This window comes from Balaenoptera ricei, chromosome 4, assembly GCF_028023285.1.
Source record: "Balaenoptera ricei isolate mBalRic1 chromosome 4, mBalRic1.hap2, whole genome shotgun sequence".
NCBI classification, from domain to species: Eukaryota; Metazoa; Chordata; class Mammalia; order Artiodactyla; family Balaenopteridae; genus Balaenoptera; species Balaenoptera ricei.
The window spans coordinates 95246030-95272993 of NC_082642.1; the positions used below are offsets into that span (position 1 = coordinate 95246030).

Genomic DNA, 26964 nt, shown 5'->3' on the forward strand with positions numbered 1-26964 from the left:
CCTTTCTGTCTGTTTACCTCCCCACCAACTCCAAATCACTGAGAGAAGACATTGAGTAGTGACTGACCACCAGACACTAGTTTCTCTTGGTTCCTGACTTAACCATATAGAAAGGGCAATATTTATATTTGCTCTCAGACTCACTCTTCCCTTTCATCACTTTCTTTTCTTTTCTCCCTCACTAGACTAAATTGCAAGTTGTTATGTAACTATTGAATCCTTTATAAAAGGACTTCCAAGTTTGCTAAAAATTTTTCCCAACGGTCTCATTAGAATTGTTTTTTTTTCCAGAGAAGTTTCTGTTTTGGACTCCAAATATTCTTTTCTACTCTACTCTATTCTATTCTATTCTATTCTAGTAGCTGTCATCATTGAAAAATAGAAATTTCTCAGTAACTGAGCAGTAACTTATACCATAATCTGTAAGATCAAAAAATCCTGCCTAGGAACCTTTTTCACCAGTGTTTAAACACTTATACATAGGGGAATTCAGTTTTGTATCCAGACCATTGATTTTTGCTACAAGGTAATCCTTTAAGGAGAAAAAAATAGTCTATCAGGATTAAGTGTTCTGCCTACTTCTACTGAGCATTGTAAGTCTAAAGAGAGAAATGCAGTCTTGAAAAGATTTACACAATAAGAAATAGAAAGGAGAGTATCAATATATTTTTAAAATGACAAAACTTCAGATTCATATTGGCTTTTTGAATCACCACACATCAAGGAAGGCTGAGATTATGAAATACAGATAAGAAAGTCAACAAATGGAAGTAATTGTATCTGAGAAAATATGTATAAAGGTCATCTATAAAGGACTTTAAAATAAGTTTGTTTCCTAACTTCAGAGAGATAAAGGAGGGAACTTCATCAGTGAAACAAGAATAAGAAGTTTTAAAACTGACAACTATGAAAACCCCAATTGGAATTTCTAGAAATAAAAATACACAATTAGGAACTCAGTGGGCTGAATGGTAGACTGGAGTCAGCTGATGCATAGTGAATCAGTAAGCTAAAAGATCTTACTGAGGCATTCTGGAATGCAGCACAAAAAAATCAAGAAATGGAACGTATGAGAGAAATGGAAAATAGACCCTGAAGTTCAAAGTGCTGTTTGCTAGGAATTTCAGAAAGAGAATAGAGAGAATGTAGGAAAGGCAATGCCAGAAGTAATAGTAGCTGAGAATTTCCCATGATTAAAGAAAGAGAGCACTCTGAACTGGTATCTTGACACATCATAATAAAACTGTAGAACAAGAAGGATAAAGAAAAAAGACCCTAAAAACTCCTAATAAGAAAAAAAGCAGATCACCTACAAAGGAATATGGGCTGTAATAAGAGAGTAGAACAGTATCTTCCTCCTGGTAAGGAAAAGTAACTGTCAACCTAGAATTTTATGCCCAGCCAAGCTATTATTCAGGTGTGAAGGGAAAAAATAAGAACGTCAGAGACAAAGGACTCAAAGATTAACAACTGTGAGTCCTTACTGAAAGAACTTCTACAGGATGTACTCCAAGAAAAATGAACTTTAAAAGAAATAGCAAGTGCCAAAAACAGTGGTGAACGGAAAAATTGGTAAAACATATTGATGACTCTGAGTAATTATTGATTGGGAATAAATAAATTTCAATTTATTTTCAAATCAAGGTAGAGCTAATCCTGGATGATGATATGAAGATGACAGAGAAGTGAGCATGGTTGTGTATTTGGGAGTGAGAGGGAGAGCAAAGGAAATTGAAGGGGTAACTACTAGCAAAATAGATGTAGCATGTGCAGTTCAAAATAATAGAGGGAGTGGGACAAAAGGAAACTTGATGAACACAACAGAAGGCAGACAGAAGAGAAAAAGATATTGAGATACAGCATGGTAAAGAAAACACAAGTGCAGATATATCAACAATCAAGTTGTGCACTGTTTACAAGAGTTACACTTAAAATAGAAATACCCCAATATGTTTAAAGTTAAGGGGTAGAAAAAGATGTACGAAGCAAATCTCTGTCATTTCATATCTGGACTCAACTGCCTTAGGCTCCAGTCTGGTCTTCCTGCTTCCACTCCTCCCATTGCACTCGCCTGTCCCTGCCACTTCTCCTGCTGTTTTCCAAACAGTAACCAAAGTGATCCTTCTAAAGTGTAAGTCAAGTTATACAACTGGCCTTTGTTCAAACCCCTTCTACCTAGGATAAATTCAGAATCCTTGCTAAGGCCTGAAGGGCCCTCTGTGATCTGGCTTTCCCAGGCTACCTTTCTAACTTCTCTGACCACCATTCTCCCCACCCCTGTCACCCTGATGTACCCACGCTGGCTGTGTTGCTCTTTCACAGCACACCAAGCTTTTTTCCACTGCAGGGATTTGTACTCAGTCATTTCTTCAGATCTCTGTTCAAGTGTCATCTCCTAAGAGAAACCTTTTCTGACCACCCTCTCTACAGTATCACTTCCATCAACATCTGATTACCTCCGTTTTTCTTTGTAGCACATAAAGCTATTTGGCATAATATATATACATTCATTGATTTACTGTCTCTCTCACTAAAATGTAGGCTTCTTAAGGTCAAGAACTTGGTCTTATTTACATTATATTCCCTGGAATAGTGCCTGGCACATGGTCGGTGCCTAGTTCATATTTATTGACTATATGATATATAGTAATGTTATTCAATTTTAAAGAAGAGGAAACTGGGGCATAATGAGATTTAGTAACGGGCCCAAGTTCTCATACTGGTAAATGGTGGAGCTAGGATTAAATAAATACTAACAAAAACAGGTAGGCAGTATTGATAATCAGAGGCAATAGATTTTACGGCAAAATGGATTAGAAGGAAGTATGAGAAATGCTTCATGTGAATTAAGGAACTATGCAACAAGAAGTTTTAACCATCATGAACCTGAATGTATCTTCAATATAGCTTCCATATTTTGAGGAGAAAGAGAGCAAAAATTGACAGAACTATAAAGGGAAAACCATGGTTCTGGTAGGAAACTAACCACCAGAGTAAGAAAGTGGAATAATGAGAGACTATAAAAAATTTGAATTGCACAGCTAACAAGCTGAATCCTAATAACTACACATTCTTTTTACACATATAAAATGTGAACAAAAATAGACCACACTTTAGACCACAGAGGAGTAAGGTTATGCAGAACATATGTTTAACAACAACAAAGCTCTCAGCAAACTAAGAGAAAGCCATATAACCCATGAGAAAAATGGGTAAAGGTTAGAAACGCAGTTCTCTAAAGATGTACGAATGGTCAAAACATAAAAAGATGCTAAACGTCACTAATAGAGATTACTAGTACAGAATGGTATCATTTTTCACACCAGCTAAATAGTGAAAAGTAGAATAAAAACGTTAAAGCAGGTGATGATATTAAGTGTTGGCAGGGCTGTAGGGTAAAGAGTGCTCTTAAATGTGAATTGTGGATTGTAGTTAGCTATAACTCTGCAGGGTAATTTGGCTTTTTCTTTTAACATTACAGCTTGTACCCTAAAATCTGCCACTTCTCAGACCCTTCCCCTGGAACTCTGATTTACTGGATCTGAGCAGGGCCTAGATTTTGTAGCTTTAGAAGTATCCCAGTTAATTCTTTTTTTTTTAAATTTTTATTTATTATTATTTATTTATTATTTATTTTTGGCTGTGTTGGGTCTTCGTTTCTGTGCGAGGGCTTTCTCTAGTTGTGGCAAGCCACTCTTCATCGCGGTGCGCGGACCTCTCACTATCGTGGCCTCTCTTGTTGCGGAGCACGGGCTCCAGACGCGCAGGCTCAGTAGCTGTGGCTCACGGGCCTAGTTGCTCCGCGGCATGTGGGATCTTCCCAGACCAGGGCTCGAACCAGTGTCCCCTGCATTGGCAGGCAGATTCTCAACCACTGCGCCACCAGGGAAGCCCTCCCAGTTAATTCTTATCCTGGAAGTTTGGGTAACAGTTTAGTAGGCTGTTTTTCCCTACATTTAAAGGTGTCTTAAAAGAATGATAATGTTTACTGAGCAGATTTAACAGGAAGACAAAAGTAACATAGGTATGGGAAAGATCTATATGTATACATTTCATTGATATTTATGTAGTAAGAACTGATTCTGCCATCCCCCCCATCACCTGAAAAAATCTTTTGGAGAGAGCCTTTCTACAGTCATCACCACAAGGAGTAGCAGTACATTTTGGTGCAATATATGCTATGTCTAAAATGTTGTTAACTTATTATTAGGAAACAGGATAATTATCTGGAACTTTAATTTCATAATAGTGGTCAGTTTTACATAATTTATTTAGTTAGCCTCTGAAGACTGCATTTGCCATAATAAGAGCAAAGAAGAAACAGACTTCAGCTGTGTTTTTCCACTCTTCAAAAAAAAAGCTAGTGGTTTTCCCCTTCCCATTGCCTAGTAACGCATTGAGTCCAAACCCACCAGCACGAATACAGGGCTCCTGTAATTTGGCCTTTATCCAGCTGTTATCTCTGGGTTTCCTCAACATGAATTCTCTTCTTATGTGTTAAAAGGTATACTCATTAGCCCATAAAAACCCTTCTTCTGACCTGAAGGTCCTCTTTCCTCCTATCCTAAATGGGCTAAATTCATAGTCCAGCTGAAGTCACAACACTTTTGGGAGCCTTTCCAATCAGAACTAATGTATTTTTTTTTATTTCTCTACTTTTTAAACTCATATCATTTATGGATTGCTCTGCTTATTTTGGTATTTTAATCATGTTATGCTTATTTGGGGCCTTGTTTTGCATTTAATTATAGTATTGTCTAACATTGGTGTGTCTTGTCTGCTTACCTGTCTGCTTACCTATAATATAAGCTCCCTGAAGATTGCATTATTCCTCCAGAGACTGTATAGCACATAGAAAGCCTGAGTAAAACATTTGCTGAATGAATAAATGATACGTGTTCATTGTAATAAAGATAATGGGGTACTTGTTCAAATTTTGTGTTTTTTTTGTTTTTTTCATTTATTTTTGCAGTTTAGAGTGTTTATATCTTGGAGGAAACTTCATCAAAGAAATCCCGCCAGAATTAGGAAATTTGCCTTCTCTAAATTACTTGGTATTATGTGACAACAAAATCCAAAGTGTGCCTCCTCAGCTTTCACAGTGAGTATTTTCAGACAGTTTATGTACACACAGAGATACATGCTTAGGAATTATCATCCTGCTTTCACCCACATGATTTGTATGTGGAAAAGAATTAAGTGTTCTCAAAGTAAATGATACATGAGAATGAAAGTTCTGAGGTGTGTTATGAATTGGGTGGCTTATTTTTGATTTTACTTTTAAATGCTCTTGATATATTCCTCATAATCGTTGAGCCTCTTTTCTTTTTTAAAATTTATTATTTTTTAAAAATTTTATTGACATATAGTTGATTTACAGTGTTGTATTTCTGCTGTAAAGTGATTCAGTTATACATATATATATTTTTTCCTCTTCTATTCTGTTATGGTTTATCACAGAATATTGAATATAGCTCCCTGTGCTATACAGTATGACTTTGTTGTTTATCCATCCTATATATAATAGTTTGCATTTGCTAATCCCAAACTCCCAATCCTTCCCTCCCTCACCCCATCCTTGTCCTTGGCAACCAGAAGTCTGTGCTCTGTGTCTGTGAGTCTGTTTCTGTTTTGTAGGTAGGTTCATTTGTGTCGTATTTTAGATTCCACATGTAAGTGTTATCATATGGTGTTTGTCTTTCTGTTTGTCTTACTTCACTTAGTATGATAATCTCCAGGTCCATCCATGTTTCTGCAAATGACATTATTTCATTCTTTTATAGGGCTGAGTAGTATTCCATTGTGTATTTATACCACATCTTCTTTATCCAGTCATCTGTCGATGGACATTTAGGTTGTTTCCATATCTTGGCTATTGCAAATAGTGCTGCTATGAACATAGGTGTGCATGTATCTTTTTGAATTATAGTTTTGTCTGAATATATGTTCAGGAGTGTGATTGTTGGATCATATGGCAACTCTATTTTTAGTTTTTTGAGGAACCGCCATACTGTTTTCCATAGTTGTTGAGCCTCTTTTCTGTAATCAAAAATAGAGTATTACTTTGGCATAGATTCCCCAAGGTTTTATGGGATTTTATTGATTTATATTTGATATGAAGCATTCCTATCCTAATGAGATAATGTGAAGGATCTTGATTCCTGTTGCATTTGAAATTTTTCCTTTTTTAGGTATCTGAATGATAAAACATGCCAAAAAAAAACCCTTTAAATCTAGCATTTATATCAGCTAACACATCAGAATACTCTCTAAGTATTTTAAGCTCTCTAAGATTCCATGGGCAAAGTCCTTCATGATATATACAAGTATGGGCTCTAATTTAGTTTCAGCACCTTTTAATTTTACTTCCATTGACCTTAATCTTAATTGCTCATTCTTACGGGGAAATTGAGTCCTTCCATTAACTTTCTGAGTAGTTTTCTTGCTTATGGCGGTTGATTCTTGTATTGCATTCATTCTAGGTTGCATTCACTTCGTTCCCTCAGTCTTCACAATAACTTGCTGACATACCTGCCTCGAGAGATCCTCAACCTTATTCATTTGGAAGAATTGAGTTTGCGAGGAAATCCATTGGTTGTTCGTTTTGTTAGAGATTTAACCTATGATCCTCCAACTCTCCTGGAGTTAGCTGCACGGACCATTAAAATTCGAAATATTTCCTATACTCCCTATGATCTTCCTGGGAATCTTCTTAGATACTTGAGTTTAGCCAGCAATTGCCCAAACCCAAAGTGTGGAGGTAAGTTAATTCAGTGTTCTTGTTTCCCATTCATTTAGTTACTTTTAAATTAATTATCTAAATGTTGTTTTAATTAGCTGGTTTCTTTCAGAGAAAGGCAGTTTGTCTCTGTTTCTGTTTGCCTTATTCTTTCACCCTTTTACCAGAAAGTAAGACATTTCACCCTCTCTGGGTTCCTTCCTTCCTTCCTTCCTTCCTTCCTTCCTCCTTCCTTCCCTCCCTCCTTTTCTTCTTTCTTTCCTTATTTCTTCTTTTCATGGTACTTCAGGATTCATACACAGGGAAAATACCCAGAAAGTCTCATCTTTCTTGGAACTGTCATAGGGTAAGGTAAATTGGTAACATGAGAGGAAACAGAAAGAAAGCATAAACAGTTCTAATTGCTTTAGAAGAGTCTCTAAAATGTTTGGCCACCTTTCATATTTATTTGAAGGACATTTTCTTAGACTCACCATTCTGAGTATCAGGTACCTTTATAGAGTACAATTCAAGGTGTATGAGAATAGGCTGAATGTGTGCCAGTTTCAGAATGTACCCTGGAATTTTATATTCTTTTAAATCCATGCTTCAAAATTTCTTGAGTTTAGAGCATTTAGAGAGAACTAAACAAATAATATAATGTAAGACAGTGTAAAGTAGGAATCCAAAATACTGTTGGAAATCAAAGGAGGAAGAGAGCACATTTATTAGATCTGGAAAAGATGAGACAATTCTTGAAGTATGAGTTGAATTTTGATATGGTTTGATTGAGGATAGAAAACTTTTCAGATGGAGAGAGTAAAATTGGAAACAAAACAATATGGGGCAGAATGTTGGATGAGTAATAATTTGGCTCAAATGTACAGTTAAGGGAGTAATGAAAGAAGAGTAAAAGATACATTGAGGCCAGATTATGAAGGGCCTGAAGTGCCAGAGTGTGTGGAGGGGAGTTGGTGAATGATAGCAGGTCATTTTATTTTGGCTCCCTCATAAAAGACTACTTTTTAAAAAATCCAATTTAATGGGGGTAGAGAAAGGTTTTTATTATTGTAGGATAATTGTAGGTGCCAGGGAAATGCTGCATAAATATGATCAGAGCCAGCTGAGGTTTTCCCCAGATGTCCCGTCAGGCCTTGAAAACTGTTATAACGTTAAACAGAGAGAAGGTGATTTAAGTTTCTCAAAGAATATTAAAAGGTAAAAAAGATACTACTAGTTTAAAAAAGAAAAATGACACTACTCTGGGCCATTTCTGACCATTTACTTTTAGAAGTAGAGACTGCCGTGCCAAGTTAGAAGTACTTAGATTTTCTCTGTGACTCTCCTTCTGAAGTTGGCTTTAACAGTGGCAAGAGACAACACTCACACCAGACCTTCAGGCTTCATAGTCTGTATCTAATCTCTTGGAACCTATCCTTTTCTAGAAATAGATCTCTACAAGAAGTCTCTTTTCTCTCTTAAATGGTTTCTTAATGAGTTCTTTAATATACTGCTGTGTAATTTTTCTTAGGAACAAAAATACTTTTTAAATTATTAGCTTAAAATTTTGAGATAATATCTGAAGTGAACCATTGACATTTTCCCCCTCAGATTCTCTAGTTATTGAACTCTGAGTTAAACAAAAGTAATTTTCTATTTTGTGAGATATTGCCTTTGTATAGTCTGAGATCTTACAGATGACAAGATAGTATTGTACTACTTTAGCTCTTGGTAACTATAATTATTTTATTACTTCCATTTGCTTCAGAAAGCGAACACATTTGGGGGGATTTATTGCTAATATTGATTGATCAGTTTACTGAATCTGTCTACTTTTCTGAATTGTTCAAAGTAACCTACCATGAATTTCCCTTTTTAAACTATGAATTATACTAACTTACTACAGGATCAAAAAATTAGAAAGTTAATGGAGAAGTAACAGAAAAAATAAATAAATAGGAGAAAAATTGTTTCTCCTTTGCTTGGACCACATCTTTTTATTTTGGTCCCTTATGTGATATACACAGAGTAGTTGGTGCCAGAGGAATCCTAGGTAGAGTATTAAGGTTGAGATTATTCTCCAGAGAGGTGATGGGATGCAGGGTTCTAGGGGTTCCGGTTATACTGCAACCATTGTGACAGCCTTCGTGGGTTAGAGATGTGCAATATTTAGTAGGAGGAGCAGCTAGAAGCCCACAAAACAGCAACCTCTGCTTTCCTGTCATCTCTAGCTGCATTTTTACTTAGCTGAAGGGCCACAGTTCAGGAGCACTAAATTAGGACTCAAAAGAGCTGAATACTAGTTTCAGTTTACTTAGCAATATATAATTGCATGAAAGTCAAGTGAGATCAGTAGTGAAACAGCTTTGAAGCTGTAGATTTAGACCCTGTGGAAATAGGATGGCATTTTGTTACTTTTAATTTTTCCTTCCCAATACATAAGGACAGGGGTACTAAAAGTCGTCTCCTTTCTGCAAATTTTGGGTATAACAACTAATTCTTTAAGATCATTATCAAAGGAGTTCTGTATTTTTTTTTAAGTTCTTGACTGTAGGGTAGTACCAAGGAGGGGCTTGGGGGATGGAGAAAGGGCACTTTAGGTATCCTGTAATCTCCATCAACCACTGTCCACCAAGTCACCCAGAGAAAACAAGTTAAGTAAATAGTGTCCTTTTAACGCCAGCTCCCTTTAAGATAGATCTCCTGGTCTTCTCTTTGTAGTCAAATTGCCATCCCTAAGACCTTCCAGTATTTCTATAAACAATTATGGGAGCAGCCACTACCTCTGCTTAAGATTCTCAAAAGAGAAGACTATAAGACATTTCTTCAGAATGCTGGAGATAGGGTTGAAAAAGAAAATGTGGGTCTTTGCTTTGTAATGATTACTTTGTCCTTATTCCTTCTTCTCTCCAGGAGTCTACTTTGATTGCTGCGTCAGACAAATTAAATTTGTGGACTTCTGTGGGAAATACCGTCTCCCCCTGATGCACTACCTGTGTTCACCGGAATGCTCTTCCCCTTGCAGCTCTGCCTCTCACAGCTCCACATCCCAGAGCGAATCTGACTCAGAAGATGAAGCCAGTGTGGCTGCACACAGAATGCAGAAAGTTCTTCTTGGCTGAAAAGGGAGCAGGGTGGTGTGAAACACTAAAAGACTCAGCAGAGGTGGTTAGAAAAGAGAATAGACTTGGAAGTTCACTAGAAACCGTACCTTCATCTTAAATGTCCATGACGGAGTTGGAGATGGTGTAAAAGATTTTGTGTTTCTAGCCATTCAGCAGGAATGAGTCCAGTTCCATGTTTGGATTCTTTTAATATAATTTCACTGTGAATGGCAGTTTCAGATTTAGCTGATTGTTTGCAGTTTTCACTCAAGTTTTGCATGAATCACACAGCAGAATGGAACATCCTGAAGGAGCAGTGCTATAATAAACCATGAGTGGTGTAACTTGTGACAGTTGATATGAAGATAGAAATGATCAAAGATGTAATTTTTACCAGAGTTGTCCTTGAGTTTAGGTTGAACACTATACCGTAACAGGATTAGCCCTCCATTCTTTTATTACCCATATGTCTAGATTACAGAGTTACTCAGACAAGCTCACAGATGGTTACATAGGACCTAAACCTTTCTCAGCTACTGACTGGTAAAGTAAGGGATATAACTTTCATGTGGGGTTTAAAAACTCTTCACTTCTGCTCCTTTGTTCTATATGATTGTTGTTACCCTTGTATAATCCAGCAATGACTGTAATAGTGCCTTAATCATAACAAGGATTTAGAAATTTATTCGAGAAACGATACCAGAGCAGCCTATAACCTGACATACTATGCAGAACACTTTAAAATATGCTTTAACAGAACTAGGCAAACAACTGTATATCTGACATCTGAGCTCATAGCCACCTTAACTTCATTTTTTGTTCAAACAAATCACTTTTATAGTTAATGGGAGGCCACGATCTTGATCAGTCTGTTCATCATAAGACAGAATAATAGTTTTTAATGGAAAAATCTGTCAGATTTCTTTTAACAGAAAAGAGATGTAAGATAGGAAACTTCTTTATGTCGTGCATTAAAGGAGTGGGAAAATGATTTTAAAGGTTTTAGCAGTCCAGTATGACTCCTTTGCCTGTGTGTACTGAACTGTAACTTCCTCTAATGTTAAAGAAAAACTAGAGAAACATTACAAGTGAAATAAAATTGGGCACAGCAGTCATTGTGTTTTTACACAATAGAACAGTTTCCAAAACAAGTTTAACCATGGAGTACTTTTTGAAAATAATATATTGATAAAATATTTTAAATGTATTAAATATATCCTTAAAGTACAGCAGAAAAATGGTTTCACAAGTTGCCAATAGAAATGACAAATTTTTATTAACTAGCATGCAGTAAAAATTGAGTAATAGTACAACTGTAAGTTGACATTGTAAAATGAAGTACATAGCACACATTAGCAATCGTTAGCTAACTAATCTGTAATAACGTAATGGTTTGTTGGTAAATACTACCTGTAGAGTAATACAAAGGTCAGAAACACATTGGAACATCAGATGATCTCCTTTCTGACTTCTGGCATTCATGACTGGGGCACACCATTTCCTAAAAGCAAGTTGTTGTATAATAGTGATATGTACATATGTTAGGTTTTTGTCACATATATTTTTTATTTTAGAAGAAAATATACTGTAGGATAGTTTGTTTATTATATGTTAATTCATGGAACATCATGAGAGTTTCATGACTGCAGTTGTGAAATGCTGCTATAGAGTGAATCCCTTCACTCTGTTGTAATAAGATTCTTTTTTCCTTTTGATCCAGAAATTTTCTATGTCTGTAGAAGTAATGTAGTATCTTTCTGCTGCCTAGCAAAGTAGTACATGTGTGATTATATCATAAAATAGAAGTAATAAAAAGTCTTTGTTTACTTCTCCATTTGAGCCACAGCAGGCTGCATATGACAAAATTATAAAAGATAAAAGATGATTTAGGCAGTGCCTAGGTGGCAAGCCGAAAGTGTTTTGTAAGTGATTTAGGTAAGATACATAAAATATTTTCACAGAAAATAATGTATTCATAGTAAAATACTCAAATTGATAGGACCAAATTTTTCTGGCTTAAATGCCTTGGTTTACTTCCTAATAATTACCAGTTTGATCTAAGTAACAGCTTGGGTAATCTTCTAAGAGTTAGTCTTTGTGAAATAAACAGGTAGGTATGTAAATAGATGCTTAACCTTGCTAGCTTCCAGGAAAGAAGACATACTGATTGATCTTTTACAGATGTAAATAGGTCCAACCAGAAACAGTTTCTAGTCTTTGCTGTGTAATGTAGATATATACATTGTATACAGCAAAATGTCTTTCAACAAAATGTTTGTTACGCTTCTCTATATGTACATTTGAAAATCTGTGATCAGTATGCAGCTCTCTTTCATGACTTTTACTGAAATCTACATTTTTAGCTGTTAGTTTTATCTTTTTTTTATCTTTGACCTAACCTTTTATAAGAGCTTCTAATAATTTCTAAACTTTTCCTGAGCTGCTAATAATTTCTAAGCTTTCCCCTGTTTCTTTTCTCTACCTTCCCTGTTTTCATAACTGATGACTGTAGAAATTAACCAGAAGTGAGTTACAGTTCCAGAGTCATATAGCTGACTGTGTATTTAAATTGAAAGTCTCTCTGGTTGCTGAGTCACTTGTTTGTGTGTAAGTTTTTAACACTGCTGTACTTGGACAATTTTAGTGACCAAAACTTCTGTGGATAAAACTGCTTAACCAAAGCATAAATGTGTTTAGAATGGAATTCTTCAGTGCTAATATTTGGAATTGAAATGGATACATTGAACATTCTTAGTAATCTTTATTCCTAGAATCCAATTCTCTCAGTGTCACCAAACTGAGTGGGTGAAATGGTCCTAGGATTTTAGGAAATAGGAAGATTAGCTACTATAACGTTTTGCTTCCATGGTGCCAGGGATTGGTTGACCTGAGGACAAGCCAGTCAGGGTTCTCAGCATTCTCTGTATTTGTGTAGTAGAGGTAGGTCTGAGGGTTACTGTTCATATTTTACTTCTAAATGCTTCCTGGGGGAGTCTCTTACTCTAAAATTCTTGATATTTGGAACTTCAAGTTAACAAATTTAAAAGTAACGACTTGTATTATAAACTGTACCTCAAACTTGAGAAATTTTTGTACTAATGTAAAGTTAAAAGCAGTCCACACTAGTGCAGGGTAATACTGCAGACCAGTTCTACCAAACATTGTAAATACCAATTTAAACAAAAGAAGACAAGGGAAAGGCTGATTGCTGGAGTGTTAAATGAAAGAAATCTTTAAAAACCACAAAAGGCAGGGAGAGAGAAGTCACCAGACACCCAAGGAGATCCCTGAGCCAAGAAAGTTTTTTAAAGTAATACTGAATTGTTTTGAAATTAAGTGGCCCACTAACTACCATCTGAAAGCCTGTTTATCACTAAATTTCTTCAGTTTCTGCTAGTGGGAGATTGTCCACATCCCTCCATAATGAAGGGCCAGCAAATAATAGGATTTTCTTACACCCAACCTTGCTCTTTCCAAAGGGAGAAAGTAATACCTCATTAACCTGGAATTTGTGGTACACCATTGGTTAATGTTTACCTTTTCACTATGTAAAAGAGAAAAAATACTAAGCAAATGATTACTGCAAATTAAGTTTGATCTTATAAAGCATTTTAGCAGTAGCTGTTTATAAAAAAAAGTTATTCTAAAGACCCTCTGTGGGCAGAACTTTCTATCAGTTATAATATGTATATATAGTATATAAAATTAGTTAAGCTGCATTTATTTAGAAATACCTAATTTTTACCTAAATGACTCCCTTTCTTCTCATCCAAAGTAGAGATTTTATGACAGTATAACTATCACTCCCCATTTAGTCCAAAATAGTCAGTTTTGAAGTTGTGTTGAGCATTTAACAGTAAAGGCTGCTGTATAGGTTTTAGGCAACGTGACCTGGAATTCATAGTTCTGATCCCCACTGTACAGAAGAGAAGTATTTGACCTTCACTGTTCCTGTATTAAGCACTATACTCTATAACATTAATCTGATGAATTTAATAGCATCCAATTTTGTATTTTTATTATAGTCATGATCTTTTTAAAGATAGCAGTGCCTTTAGTTGTGCTTTGAAAGTATGTGCCTTAAATCTTCCTCGCTGGAGCCAAAGTTTGGGGAACTATGTCATTTAATAAGTTGTGTGTGACAGCCTCATGACCCTTTGCTTTGAGTTGAAGGAGAATGACTGTGATCCTGAAGGACTCCTTCTACTAAAAGTAGACCTAATGTCTCTGAGTCTAGGGATTTTGGAGAAGGAATCCCAATCATGCATACTGTCATAAAAGGATTAGAGTCCCTGAAATAAAATCAGTGAAAAAGTATATTCTCTTTCATATAAAGAAAATATATCTGCTACCACTAAGGGATGACAAGTTCCTAACGAATTCATATTAATAGCATCTTATAAAGATATTATTGCCATGAGGCCTAGCATGTTTTGTGCTTTCTTTGTAATACCAGATTAAAAAGGGGGTATGGTTTAATATTTTTGCATGTAAATATCCCCATTCTTTTTATGTCTCTACTTGGTTCATATTTGCTAAGAATTGATGTAGAAAATACAGTTCACTAACAACAAACATGACATTATTGAACACTCACAGGGTAATATTGATTTGGGTGCTACTAGACTTTTACCTAGCACTTGCTTGTCAGTCTCAATTTATCGTAAGGGACAGTATTCAATCTAGTTAATATTAAAATTTGTTAGTATAAAGAAGGTTATTTATATACAATTATACTGGAAAGCCATGGTTGGAGAGACTATCTGCATTCAACAGAAGTTATTCTTGCTTTTGCTCTGACTAAATTGGATAAAACTTTTATTTTCAATTCCAGTTATGGGAAGAAACTGGGGATAAGCTTGACATCACTATTGCTGGTACTACAAAAGCATTACTAAATTGGTTAATTCTTCTGTCTACAACTGGTGTTTTAAGAGAATCCTTTCACTAACTTAAATGGTTGACGATGTGTTACTGAGAAGGATTATTAACCTCAACAATCACTTTACAACAATTACGGAGCAAACTGTGTGCCTGCAATTGGTGTCTGTTGCATTTCTGAGCCCACTTTGTCTTCATGAGAAACAAAAATATGGGAGAAATATTTTAAATAACCAGTATTTTAACTTTTTATAAAGCTTGGGACTTTAAAGTATCAACAAAGGATATCAAATATATATATACTTTTACTTTAGTCAGATTATTTTTTATTACCTGATTTCTTAATTTTCTGTATTTGCATTCTTGTGACTTAATATCTATATCTGTAGGTATATATATATTTAAAACAATGGTAACAATAAATGTAACTCAGCAATGTGACTCAATAATTACATTTTATTTTTGGAACAAGATATAGTTTATTGCATCAAATTTATGTATTACCTTGTAATGGTAAATGCTCTAAAAAGAGTATTTAAGCTACTTCAGTTCTATACTTCCTTTTTTCCCCCAGGACACACAAAAGAATGTGATCTAATATTAACCCTCTGTGTGAATTTTGCCTTATCAAACATTGTGCCTTATTTTATTAAAAGTGTTTTGTTGGAATCTAATTCTGTATTCTGGAAAAGCAAAAGTATTTTAGTTTTAATTGACAGGCATTTACTTAAAAAATCTAAAATCCTTATACTGTTGGTTTTTGCCTGATTACTTGCTATACCATTGCTCATCTATTCATTGAATTTTTTCAATACATGAATAATACATTAAGCGTGTATTAGTATTTATACTCTCTGTGCTAGATGCAAAGGATGAAAGATGAACTAGACCAGATCCTTTCTACCAGAGTTCCTTCTGCTTCCACAATCTTAGCAGACTTATGGATGCATACTCTAAAAAAAAAATTGGTGAGGTCATGTTGCTACTGAAGGTCAGTTACTTCTTGCATTTAGTCCAGAATCAAACAATCTTAATGCAAAATAGTATAGTATTAACTGAGCACATTGATATTGCAGTACTTATTTAGTGCCATTATTTTGGTGACCCTAGAACACCTGACATATTTCTAGATTCCAGAATTTGGAAGAATATCATGGTTGCTTATGAGTTGAGGTAAACAGAGTAGGTAGGAAAGACTCTGCAAAACAGCCGATGTTACAGAATTGCTGAAATGGAAAAAGCTCAGCACTTCCCTGGTTGGTATATAGGAAGTCCTCTTGGTGAAGATGGGCTCAGAAACTTGAGGGCACAAGAGAATAAACATTGGGTGTAACTGATCTTTCCTGAGGATAAAACTGCTCCCTAACCTGCCCTGTTGTGGATGTTCTCCTTAGAGCAAGTGTTGGAAGAAAATTTTCTTCTTTAATGGCTTGTCTAACTCTGTAGATACTACATGGGAAGCCAGAACATTTCAGGGGCTATGTAAGACTTGGACGTGTCCCATTCATAACATCAGTCATTGCCAGCTTCGTGAGCAGTTCCATCAGCATGCCCTAGAATGTTGGAGCTTAAGGCTACCTCAAAGGTCTGAAGGTGACTCATGTTTGAGAGATGAAAAAATTTAAGCCCAGAGAGATGTGTTCAAGACTTCACGTGGTGGACTAGAGGGGTGGGATAGGGAGGGTGGGAGGAAGATGTAAGAGGGAGGACATATGGGGGTATATGTATACGTATAACTGGTTCACTTTGTTATAGAGCAGAAACTTAACACACCATTGTAAAGCAATTATACTCCAATAAAGATGTTAAAAAGAAAAGACTTCACATGGTGGAATCTTGAATCCAAGCCTCTGGATTCCCAGGTCAGTGCTGTCTCCACTACAGTATGGTGCTTTCTTTAATACTCTTATTGTGTGACAGGAAATCAGTAACAGCATTGGTACTGCATTGTAATCTGCCAACGCGCATCAAAGTGATGCTGTCCGCACCGTCTCTTCAGAACTTTACATCTAGTGGGAAACCTTAGATAAGAGTAAATATCTGGGTAGCTCGTTATGTTTACAAAGCATACTCAAGAGTCTACCTTATTTAATCGTCATGACACTGTGAGGTAGGACTAGGTGAAATTTGTTGGTGTGGTTTTGTCACACCCTTTCCCCTCCTCTGAGTCTGAAATCAATTAAGAAATTGACATAGATTTGAGAAAGGGATATAAATATCAGCTTTATCAAATCCGAATTGAACTTCTATGTAAATTGAGTATAACCAACCAAAATCAGACTCCCTCTACTCCCAGATAGCATTTCACAAGACTGACCCTAACACACCACAGATCCAGAGGAGGTCAAGTCAAATCTTAAGCCCTGTAGTGCTGCCCAATTAGTATTTCTCCCACAGGGAGGAAAAAGATCTAAAAAGATTTCTTCTGGGCAGCTGTTCTCAACCCTGGTTGCACTTTAGAATCACTATGGGAGCTTTCAAAATATACAAAAGTATGGGCCCATCCCCAGACCAATTGAAACCTGATCTCTAGAGGTGGAGTCTGGGCATCAATAATCATTGATGCCCACTGAGCTCTTCTCTGTGACTCAGTTACCCAGCAAGGATGATGATTCTTTTGTGAAAATCCCTTCATGGTAACTTGAGGTCAGTGAAGTAGGATTTTTACAGATGAAGAAATGGGCCCAAAGTGATGAAGTGACTTGCCCAGGTTCTCTTAAGGTAAATCATGACAGAGCTGGAGCTAGAATCCATTCATCTATTTAAAAAAAAAAAATTTTTTTTTAATTGAATGCCTACTTCAGATCAGGCGCTGATTACTAATCCAATGTTCTTTACTTCTCCCTGTCAGTTACCTTTTCTTGAACTGAAATGTAAGATGGATGTACATTTGCTGGACATAAGATGGTATATTCAAGTGGAATACTGAATTGGCTGTATTGAAGCCAGCTTCAACTAAGTCGGAGTACCTGCCGAATCATGGAGCACAAAAGCAGCAAAACAGATCAACGTGACTAGAAACATTCATAAAAGGATGGCTTGGTCAGATATTTCAGGATAAAGCCACAAGGCAGGAGACAGCCTTCCCATGGGCGAGGAAAACCTCATCAAGTCACATACACTGCTTCTTTTGACCTCAGGTAAACAAATGGCTAACATCCTAAGCAGCGGTGATGAACAAGTTGACATTACCACGAAAGATAAAATGTAGACATCTGCCTAGAAGAAAACACTATAGTTCATCCATAAACATAGATTCTCTTGCTAAGAAACAGTAAGAAAAGTTCAACTCAACTGCACATTTTTATAAGCACTATGCATAATTTCTACCCCAGTTTCTTTTAGGTCTAGCTATAAGATTACATGATTATTTTATTGCTTAAATCTGAATAGTAATGCAATCTTAAGACCTCTGTAAATATATGGAAGACTTAAATGGAAAAGTAAACTTGCTCATGATGCCATGGAAACTCAAAGAAAAAATATTCTTAAAATGTTACTATGGGTATTTTCTTTCTATGAATAAAGACAGGATTTAATGTTGCTTTGGGGGTTTTTTAAGCTGAATTAAATAAAGATTTGTGAGATAAGTTTAACTTCTTGGAAATTAAGCTTATGTAACAGCTAGAAAGCTTCTACAATTTTAGAATTTTGTCATTATTTGTAATTTTAACCTGTTTGTAAACTCAAAAATGATCTCTGAGTTTTTTCCTTACTTTGAGTCTACAGTTATCTGTGTTCAAAACTCCTTTCCATTTTTGTAGCTCTCAAATATTTGTAAGTTCTTGCTTCACTCACCCCACCCTTTTTAATCACCTCTATTTGGGTCTTTTAATCTTTCCTCTTAAACCAGTGCACAAGCAGCCAGGGGCAGTGTTAGTGGAATAACGAGAACTTTGCCCCTGAATCTGCAATTAAAATTCTACCCTTTATATTACTTCCAAGGGTTTGTTGTAGTGGATAAGTCAATAGGCAGCTTTGAAACAAACTATCTGTTTTTTAATTTCTGCTGAGGGCAGCATCTCATAAAAGAAAGACGTGTGTAAATGACCAATGGATAAAAATGAATCAGATGATTGCTAGATCCCTATGACTTAAGCTTTGGCATGACTGTAATTACATTTTTAACCCTGGCTGAAATTGAACAGTACCGCCTGCAGAGGGAGAAGGAGTTCAAGGCCAAGGAAGCTGCAGCTCTGGGATCCCACAGCAGTTGCAGCACTCAAGTGGAGGACACCCAGGAGAAGATGACCATCCTTCAGACCTACTTCTGGCAGAGCAAGGATGAAGTCCTGGATAACCTCTTAGCCTTCGTCTGTGACATCCAGCCAGAAATCCATGAGAATTACCTCGTAAACGGATAGGGGAACAACAAAAGCGCTGTTCCGTGGATTGGCATTTTAGATGCCTTCATGGAATATGAGGCTTTAGTAAGGCTTGGGTTATATTCTTGTGAAAAGACATTGAATTATTTCTGTATATTATATAATAGGTCCCTTCACTTTTTGCAGAATAGCAAGCGTAGCTTCTTTGTACAAACTTAGAGCCTATCGAAAGATTTTATCTTTTTACCTCATATTTCTTAGAAACTTAATAGGTATATGTTGTCTGTTTTCCTATGCCTTTTCGCTCAAGTGGCATATTATGAACGCTGACTTTTTCTTTCTTAGACATAGTTTTTAAAAAACCAATTTTCTTAAGAAAGAAAGGGATTAAATTTTTTTTCCCCTAAATCTTTCTTGAAGGTCAGGGGCTTTATCTATGAAAAAGTAGCAAATAGTTATTTGTAACCTATGTGAACAGCCAGCCTTAAAATAGTCCTTTCCAGCTAAGAGTTAAAACAATGGGTACTAGTATTGGGCTGCTTTTGGTTTCTCTTATTCAAAATTACTAGATGATAGAATTTAAGAACTTGTTACATGTCACTACTTAGTATACTGATATTGTACTAATAGTCATTTAAAAATCAAAAATAAAAATATAAATAAATAAATAGAACATTTAGCACAGAAGAGCTTAAAATGTACTTAAAAACCTTGCATTGGAAAGACCCCAGGATTATGTGGGTTCATAGTTGAGCCTTAGTTGACCTTTAGTTAATTCTCGTGTTATTTTAAATGGTCAAAGCCTAGAGCAAAAAATGGGACTCTCTTCAGTTCATTTTAAGGCTTAATATCAAAGCTTGATATAGTTGACATATTTCATCTAATCTAAGATGCCGATGATGGCAAAATTCACATTATTTTATGTACTATGACAAAAATACATTCTTAGCACTTGGAATTTTTATTTTAAATTTACTCAGATTTAGACTTATTTTAAAAGATTGTCTTCTATCACTCTTGTGCATCATAAAAAAAGAAGGTCTTCATACTCAGAGTCAAGCTCTTCTGAATCACTTTTCAATCCAAAGCTGCTGATGTCTGTGTTTTTCCATAAAATATTGTTCTCCACACCACCAAAGCATTGGTAATACTGCCTTTCCCAAAAGAAGGGTCCATTGCTGTCTCTGGATTGTTTTGTTTTTTTTCTCAAACTGCTGACGTTGGCCAGTTTTGATGCCACATCTTTCTTACTCTTGCTGCGAGTGTCAATGGAAGGTTTCAGACAAGTTCACACAGGCACCAGCAACCACAGCTATGTCACAACTTAGGCCTGGCCTATGGCAATTGTCAGTGGCCCTTGATTTCAGAGATACTAAAGCATGAAACAATATGCATCACAAAACTGGTGAAAAATAATAGTGCAAAACCATAATCTCACATATGGAATACAGGTGCAAACATTCTAGGGTATCAGGCAACCAGAATCCTGCAATGCATCAAAGGAATAATGACCAAACACCAGACCTTCAAATCTGAGGAGCATTGGGCAATTAACAGGAAGAGAAATTGAGTGAAGACAGTCAAGCCATGACTAGAACAGTGCTGGTATCACTTTTTTAGAAAAACAGTACTTGACCAGGGGTCCAGAGACCCAAGTTATAATCTTAGTTCAGTCACTGAGCTTCTGTGTGACTTGGACCAGGACATATCACTCCCTGGTCTTAGTAGCCTCAAGTAAAAGAAGGGTCTACCCGAGGCCCTTTCCAGCTCTGATATTCTGGGACCCCATGAGTCTAGGCCAGTGTCTCATCCATGAAGAATCCAGCCCAGGTTTTGTACAGGACTTTGTGTAAGTCAAACCCTTGGTTACTCAGGTAGAAAACTGGTCACGCTGCCCAGTAAATCCTCCTGCTCTTTAATTTCACACAACAGTGCAGAGTGTAACCACAACTCCAGTGAAAATAAAAAATTACCAGGTTCCCCTCCCCAACTTATTCCAGACAAATATTCATGTCCTGACTCCTTTCTGAACCACCCCCATAAAAGCCCCAGGAGGCCTCCTGGGCAATAGCCTTCAATGAGAGTCCAAGACAAGGCATTGAACTTGTTTTTATTGCCACCTCAGAGCTTTCTTACATACTCACTCTCTCTTCCTGCAGCTCCTTATTCTCTGCTTGATACTTCTTTTATTTAAAATGAGTTTACACATATTTATTTACATTTTTATTGTGGAAAAATAGACATAACATAAAACTTACCATTTTAACCATTTTAAGTGTGCGGTTCATTAGCATTAAGTACATTCACATTGTTGTACAACCTGTTTATTTAATTTTTACATTAAAAAAACCCACATGTCCTTAGTAATAACTTCAAATAGCACCTGAAGGTATCAAATGAAAAATTAAAGTCTCTTAATCGTTTGTTCCAAAAGAAATCATTCTTACGTTTCTTGTGGATACTTCCAGAATTATTTTTTATTTTTTTTTTTAAAGCACTTTTCTTTTTTTTTTTATAGCTACTTTATTTATTTTATTTTATTTTTGGCTGTGTTGGGTCTTCGGTTCATGCGAGGGCTTTCTCTAGTTGAGGCAAGTGGGGGCCACTCTTCATCGCGGTGCAGGGACCGCTCTTCATCGAGGTGCGCGGGCCTTTCACTATCGCGGCCCCTCCCGTCGCGGGGCACAGGCTCCAGACGCGCAGGCTCAGTAGTTGTGGCTCACGGGCCCAGCTGCTCCGTGGCATGTGGGATCTTCCCAGACCAGGGCTCGAACCCGTGTCCCCTGCATTAGCAGGCAGATTCTCAACCACTGCGCCACCAGGGAAGCCCCAGAATTATTTTTAATTTATATATCAGTATATACAGTATGTACAGTACCTATTTTTAAAATATTTATATAAGCAGGTTTTTAAAATTTTTAAACATTTATACACATTGTGCTGCCTTTGCTTTTTTATTTAACAAAATATCTTGGAGCTGTTTCTGTGTCAACACATACACCTCTACCTCAGTCCTTTTGTTGTTTTTAAATGTATGATTATAAGATAACTGATTTAACCAGTATCCTATTTTTTAAATTTTATTTAATTTATTTTTTTATACAGCAGGTTCTTATTAATCATCCATTTTAAACACATCAGTGTATACATGTCAATCCCAATCTCCCAATTCATCACACCACCACCCACACCCCCTGCCACTTTCCCCCTTGGTGTCCATACGTTTGTTATCTACATGTGTCTCTATTTCTACCCTGCAAGCCGGTTCATCTGTACCATCTTTCTAGGTTCCACATATATGCGTTAATATACAATATTTGTTTTTCTCTTTCTGACTTACTTCACTTTGTATGACAGTCTCTAGATCCATCCACATCTCTACAAATGACCCAATTTCGTTCCTTTTTATGGCTAATATTCCATTGTATATACGTACCTCATCTTCTTTATCCGTTCGTCTGTCGATGGGCATTTAGGTTGCTTCCATGACCTGGCTATTGCAAATAGTGCTGCAATGAACACTGGGGTGCACATGTCTTTTTGAATTATGGTTTTCTCTGGGTATATGCCCAGTAGTGGGATTGCTGGGCCATATGGTAGTTCTGTTTTTAGTTTTTAAGGAACCTCCATAGTGTTCTCCGTAGTGGCTCTATCCATTTACATTCCCACCACCAGTGTAAGAGGGTTCCCTTTTCTCCACACCCTCTCCAGCATTTGTTGTTTGTAGATTTTCTGATGATGCCCATTCTAACAGGAGTGAGGTGATACCTCATTGTAGTTTTGATTTGCATTTCTCTAATAAGTAGTGGTATTAAGCAGCTTTTCATGTGCTTCTTGGCCATCTGTATGTCCTCTTTGGAGAAATGTCTATTTAGGTCTTCTGCCCATTTTTGGATTGGGTTGTTTGTTTTTTTAATATTGAGCTGCATGAGCTGTTTATATATTTTGAGATTAATCCTTTGTCTGTTGATTCATTTGCAAATATTTTCTCCCATTCTGAGGGTTGTCTTTTCATCTTGTTTGTAGTTTCCTTTGCTTTGCAAAAGCTTTTAAGTTTCATTAGGTCCCACTTGTTTATTTTTGTTTTTATTTCCATTACTCTAGGAGGTGGATCAAAAAAGATCTTGCTGTGATTTATGTCAAAGAGTGTTCTTCCTATGTTTTCGTCTAAGAGTTTTATAGTGTCCGGTCATACATTTAGGTCTCTAATCCATTTTGAGTTTATTTTTGTGTATGGTGTTAGGGAGTGTTATAATTTCATTCTTTTACATGTAGCTGTCCAGTTTTCCCAGCACCACTTATTGAAGAGACTGTCTTTTCTCCATTGTATATCCTTGCATCCTTTGTCATAGATTAGTTGACCATAGGTGCATCGGTTTATCTCTGGGCTTTCTATCCTGTTCCATTGATCTATATTTCTGTTTCTGTGCCAGTAGCATATTGTCTTGATTACTGTAGCTTTGTAGTATAGTCTGAAGTCAGGGAGTCTGATTCCTTCACCTCCGTTTTTTTCCCTCAAGACTGCTTTGGCTATTCGGGGTCTTTTGTGTATCCATACAAATTTTAAGACTTTTTTGTTCTACTTCTGTAAAAAGTGCCATTGGTAATTGGATAGGGATTACATTGAATCTGTAGATTGCTTTGGGTAGTAGAGTCATTTTCACAGTATTGATTCTTCCAGTCCAGGAACATGGTATATCTCTCCATCTGTTGGTATCATCTTTAATTTGTTTCAACAGTGTCTTATAGTTTTCTGCATACAGGTCTTTTGTCTCCCTAGGTAGGTTTATTCCTAGGTATTTTATTCTTTTTGTTGCAATCGTAAATGGAAAGTTTCCTTAATTTCTCTTTCAGATTTTTCATCATTAGTGTATAGGAATGCAAGAGATTTCTGTGCATTAATTTTGTATCCTGTAACTTTACCAAATTCACTGACTAGCTCTAGTAGTTTTCTGGTGACATCTTTAGGATTCTCTATGTATAGTATCATGTCATCTGCAAACAGTGACAGTTTTACTTCTTCTTTTCCAATTTATATTCCATTTATTTCTTTTTCTTCTCTGATTGCCGTGGCTAGGACTTCCAAAACTATGTTTAATAATAGTGGTGAGAGTGGACATCCTTGTCTTGTTCCTGATCTTAGAGGAAATGCTTTCAGTTTTTCACCATTGAGAATGATGTTTGCTGTGGGTTTGTCATGTATGGCCTTTATTATGTTGAGGTAGGTTCCCTCTATGCCCACTTTCTGGAGAGTTTTTATCATAAACGGGTGTTGAATTTTGTCAAAAGCTTTTTCTGCATCTATTGAGATGATCATATGGTTTTTATTCTTCAATTTGTTAATATGGTGTATCACATTGATTGAATTGCATATATTGAAGAATCCTTGCATCCCTGGGATAAATCCCATTTGATCATGGTGTATGATCCTTTCAATGTGTTGTTGGATTCTGTTTGCTAGTATTTTGTTGAGGATTTTTGTATCTATATTCATCAGTGATATTGGTCTATAATTTTCTTTTTTTGTGATATATTTTTCAGGTTTTGGTATCAGGGTGATGGTGGCCTCATAGAATGAGTTTGGGAGTGTTCCTTCCTCTGCAATTTTTTGGAAGAGTTTGAGAAGCATGGGTGTTAGCTCTTCTCTAAATGTTTGATAGAATTCACCTGTGAAGCCATCTGGTCAGGGAGTTTTGTTTGCTGGAAGATTTTTAATCATAGTTTCAATTTCATTACTTGTGATTGATCTGTTCATATTTTCTATTTCTTCCTGGTTCAGTCTTGGAAGGTTATACCTTTCTAAGAATTTTTCCATTTCTTCCAAGTTGTCCATTTTATTGTCATAGAGTTGTTTGTAGTAGTCTCTTAGGATGCTTTGTATTTCTGCGGTGTCTGTTGTAACTTTCCTTTTTCAATTCTAATTTTATTGATTTGAGTCCTCTCCTTTTTATTGATCAGTCTGGCCAATGGTTTATCAATTTTGTTTATCTTCTCAAAGAACCAGATTTTGGTTTTATTGATCTTTGCTATTGTTTTCTTTCTTTCTATTTCATTTATTTCTGCTCTGATCTTTAAGATTTCTTTCCTTCTGCTAACTTTGGGTTTTGTTTTTTCTTCTTTCTCTAGTTCCTTTAGGTGTAAGGTTAGATTATTTATTTGAGATTTTTGTGTTTCTTGAGGTAAGCTTGTATAGCTATAAACTTGCCTCCTAGAACTGCTTTTGCTCCATCCCATAAGTTTTGGATCGTCGTGTTTTCATTGTCATTTGTCTCCAGGTATTTTTTGATTTCCTCTTTGATTTCTTCAGTGATCTCTTGGTTATTTAGTAACGCATTGTTTAGTCTTCATGTGTTTGTGTTTTTTAAGTTTTTTCCCCTGTAATTGATTTCTAATCTCATAGCGTTGTGGTCAGAAAAGATGCTTGATATGATTTCAGTTTTTTAAAATTTACTGAGGCTTGATTTTTGACCCAAGATGTGATCTATCCTGGAGAATGTTCTGTGTGCACTTGAGAAGAAAGTGTAATCTGCTGTTTTGGGATGGAATGTCCTATAAATATCAATTAAATCTATCTGATCTATTGTATCATTTAAAGCTTCTGTTTCCTTATTTATTTTCATTTTGGATGACTTGTCCATTGGTGTAAGTGACGTGTTAAAGTCCCCCACTATTATTGTGTTGCTGTCGATTTCCTCTTTTATAGCTGTTAGCAGTTGCCTTAGGTTTTGAGGTGCTCCTATGTTGGGTGCATAAATATTTATAATTGTTATATCTTCTTCTTGGATTGATCCCTTGATCATTATGGAGTGTCCTTCCTTGTCTCTTGTAACATTCTTTACTTTAAAGTCTATTTTATCTGATATGAGTATTGCTACTGCAGCTTTCTTTTGATTTCCATTTGCATGGAATATCTTTTTCCATTCCCTCACTTTCAGTCTGTATGTGTCCCTAGGTCTGAAGTGGGTCTCTTGTAGACAGCATATATATGGGTCTTGTTTTTGTATCCATTCAGCAAGCCTGTGTCTTTTCGTTGGAGCATTTAATCCATTCACGTTTAAGGTAATTATCGATATGTATGTTCCTATGACCATTTTCTTAATTGTTTTGGGTTTGTTTTGGTAGGTCCTTTTCTTCTCTTGTGTTTCACACTTAGAGAAGTTCCTTTAGCTTTTTTTTTTTTTTTAATTTTTATTTATTTATTTATTTTTTATTTATTTATGGCTGTGTTGGGTCTTCATTTCTGTACGAGGGCTTTCTCTAGTTGTGGCAAGTAGGGACCACTCTTCATCGCGGTGTGCAGGCCTCTCACTATCGCGGCCTCTCTTGTTGCGGAGCACAGGCTCCAGACGTGCAGGCTCAGTAATTGTGGCTCACGGGCCTAGTTGCTCTGCAGCATGTGGGATCTTCCCAGACCAGGGCTCGAACCCGTGTCCCCTGCATTGGCAGGCAGATTCTCAACCACTGCGCCACCAGGGAAGCCCTAGCATTTGCTTTAGAGGTGGTTTGGTGGTGCTGAATTCTCTTAGCTTTTGCTTGTCTCTAAAGCTTTTGATTTCTCTGTTGAATCTGAATGAGGTCCTTGCCGGGTAGAGTAATCTTGGTTGTAGGTTCTTCCCTTTCATCACTTTAAGTATATCATGCCACTCCCTTCTGGCTTGTAGAGTTTTTGCTGAGAAATCAGCTGTTAACCTTATGGGAGTTCCCTTGTATGTTATTTGTCGTTTTTCCCTTGCTGCTTTCAATAATTTTTCTTTGTCTTTAATTTTTGCAAGTTTGATTACTATGTGTCTAAGCGTGTTTCTCCTTGGGTTTATCCTGCCTGGGACTCTCTGCACTTCCTGGACTTGGGTGGCTATTTCCTTTCCCATGTTAGGGAAGTTTTTGACTATAATCTCTTCAAATATTTTCTCTGGTCCTTTCTCTCTCTCTTCTCCTT

The 26964-nt window shown here is 36.4% G+C and overlaps 1 protein-coding gene across 1 annotated transcript in view; it reads left to right on the forward strand.

Annotated features, from left to right (window-relative positions):
- The window catches only part of LRRC58 (leucine rich repeat containing 58), a 28426-nt gene extending 13054 nt beyond the window's left edge, over positions 1-15372 (forward strand). Inside the window, exons 2-4 of the mRNA XM_059921031.1 lie at positions 4973-5101; positions 6483-6760; positions 9632-15372. Of these exons, the coding sequence (XP_059777014.1) occupies positions 4973-5101; positions 6483-6760; positions 9632-9840 (616 nt within the window). The 3' untranslated portion in view covers positions 9841-15372. The remainder of the gene's footprint in view (positions 1-4972; positions 5102-6482; positions 6761-9631) is intronic.
- Positions 15373-26964: the final 11592 nt, after the last annotated feature.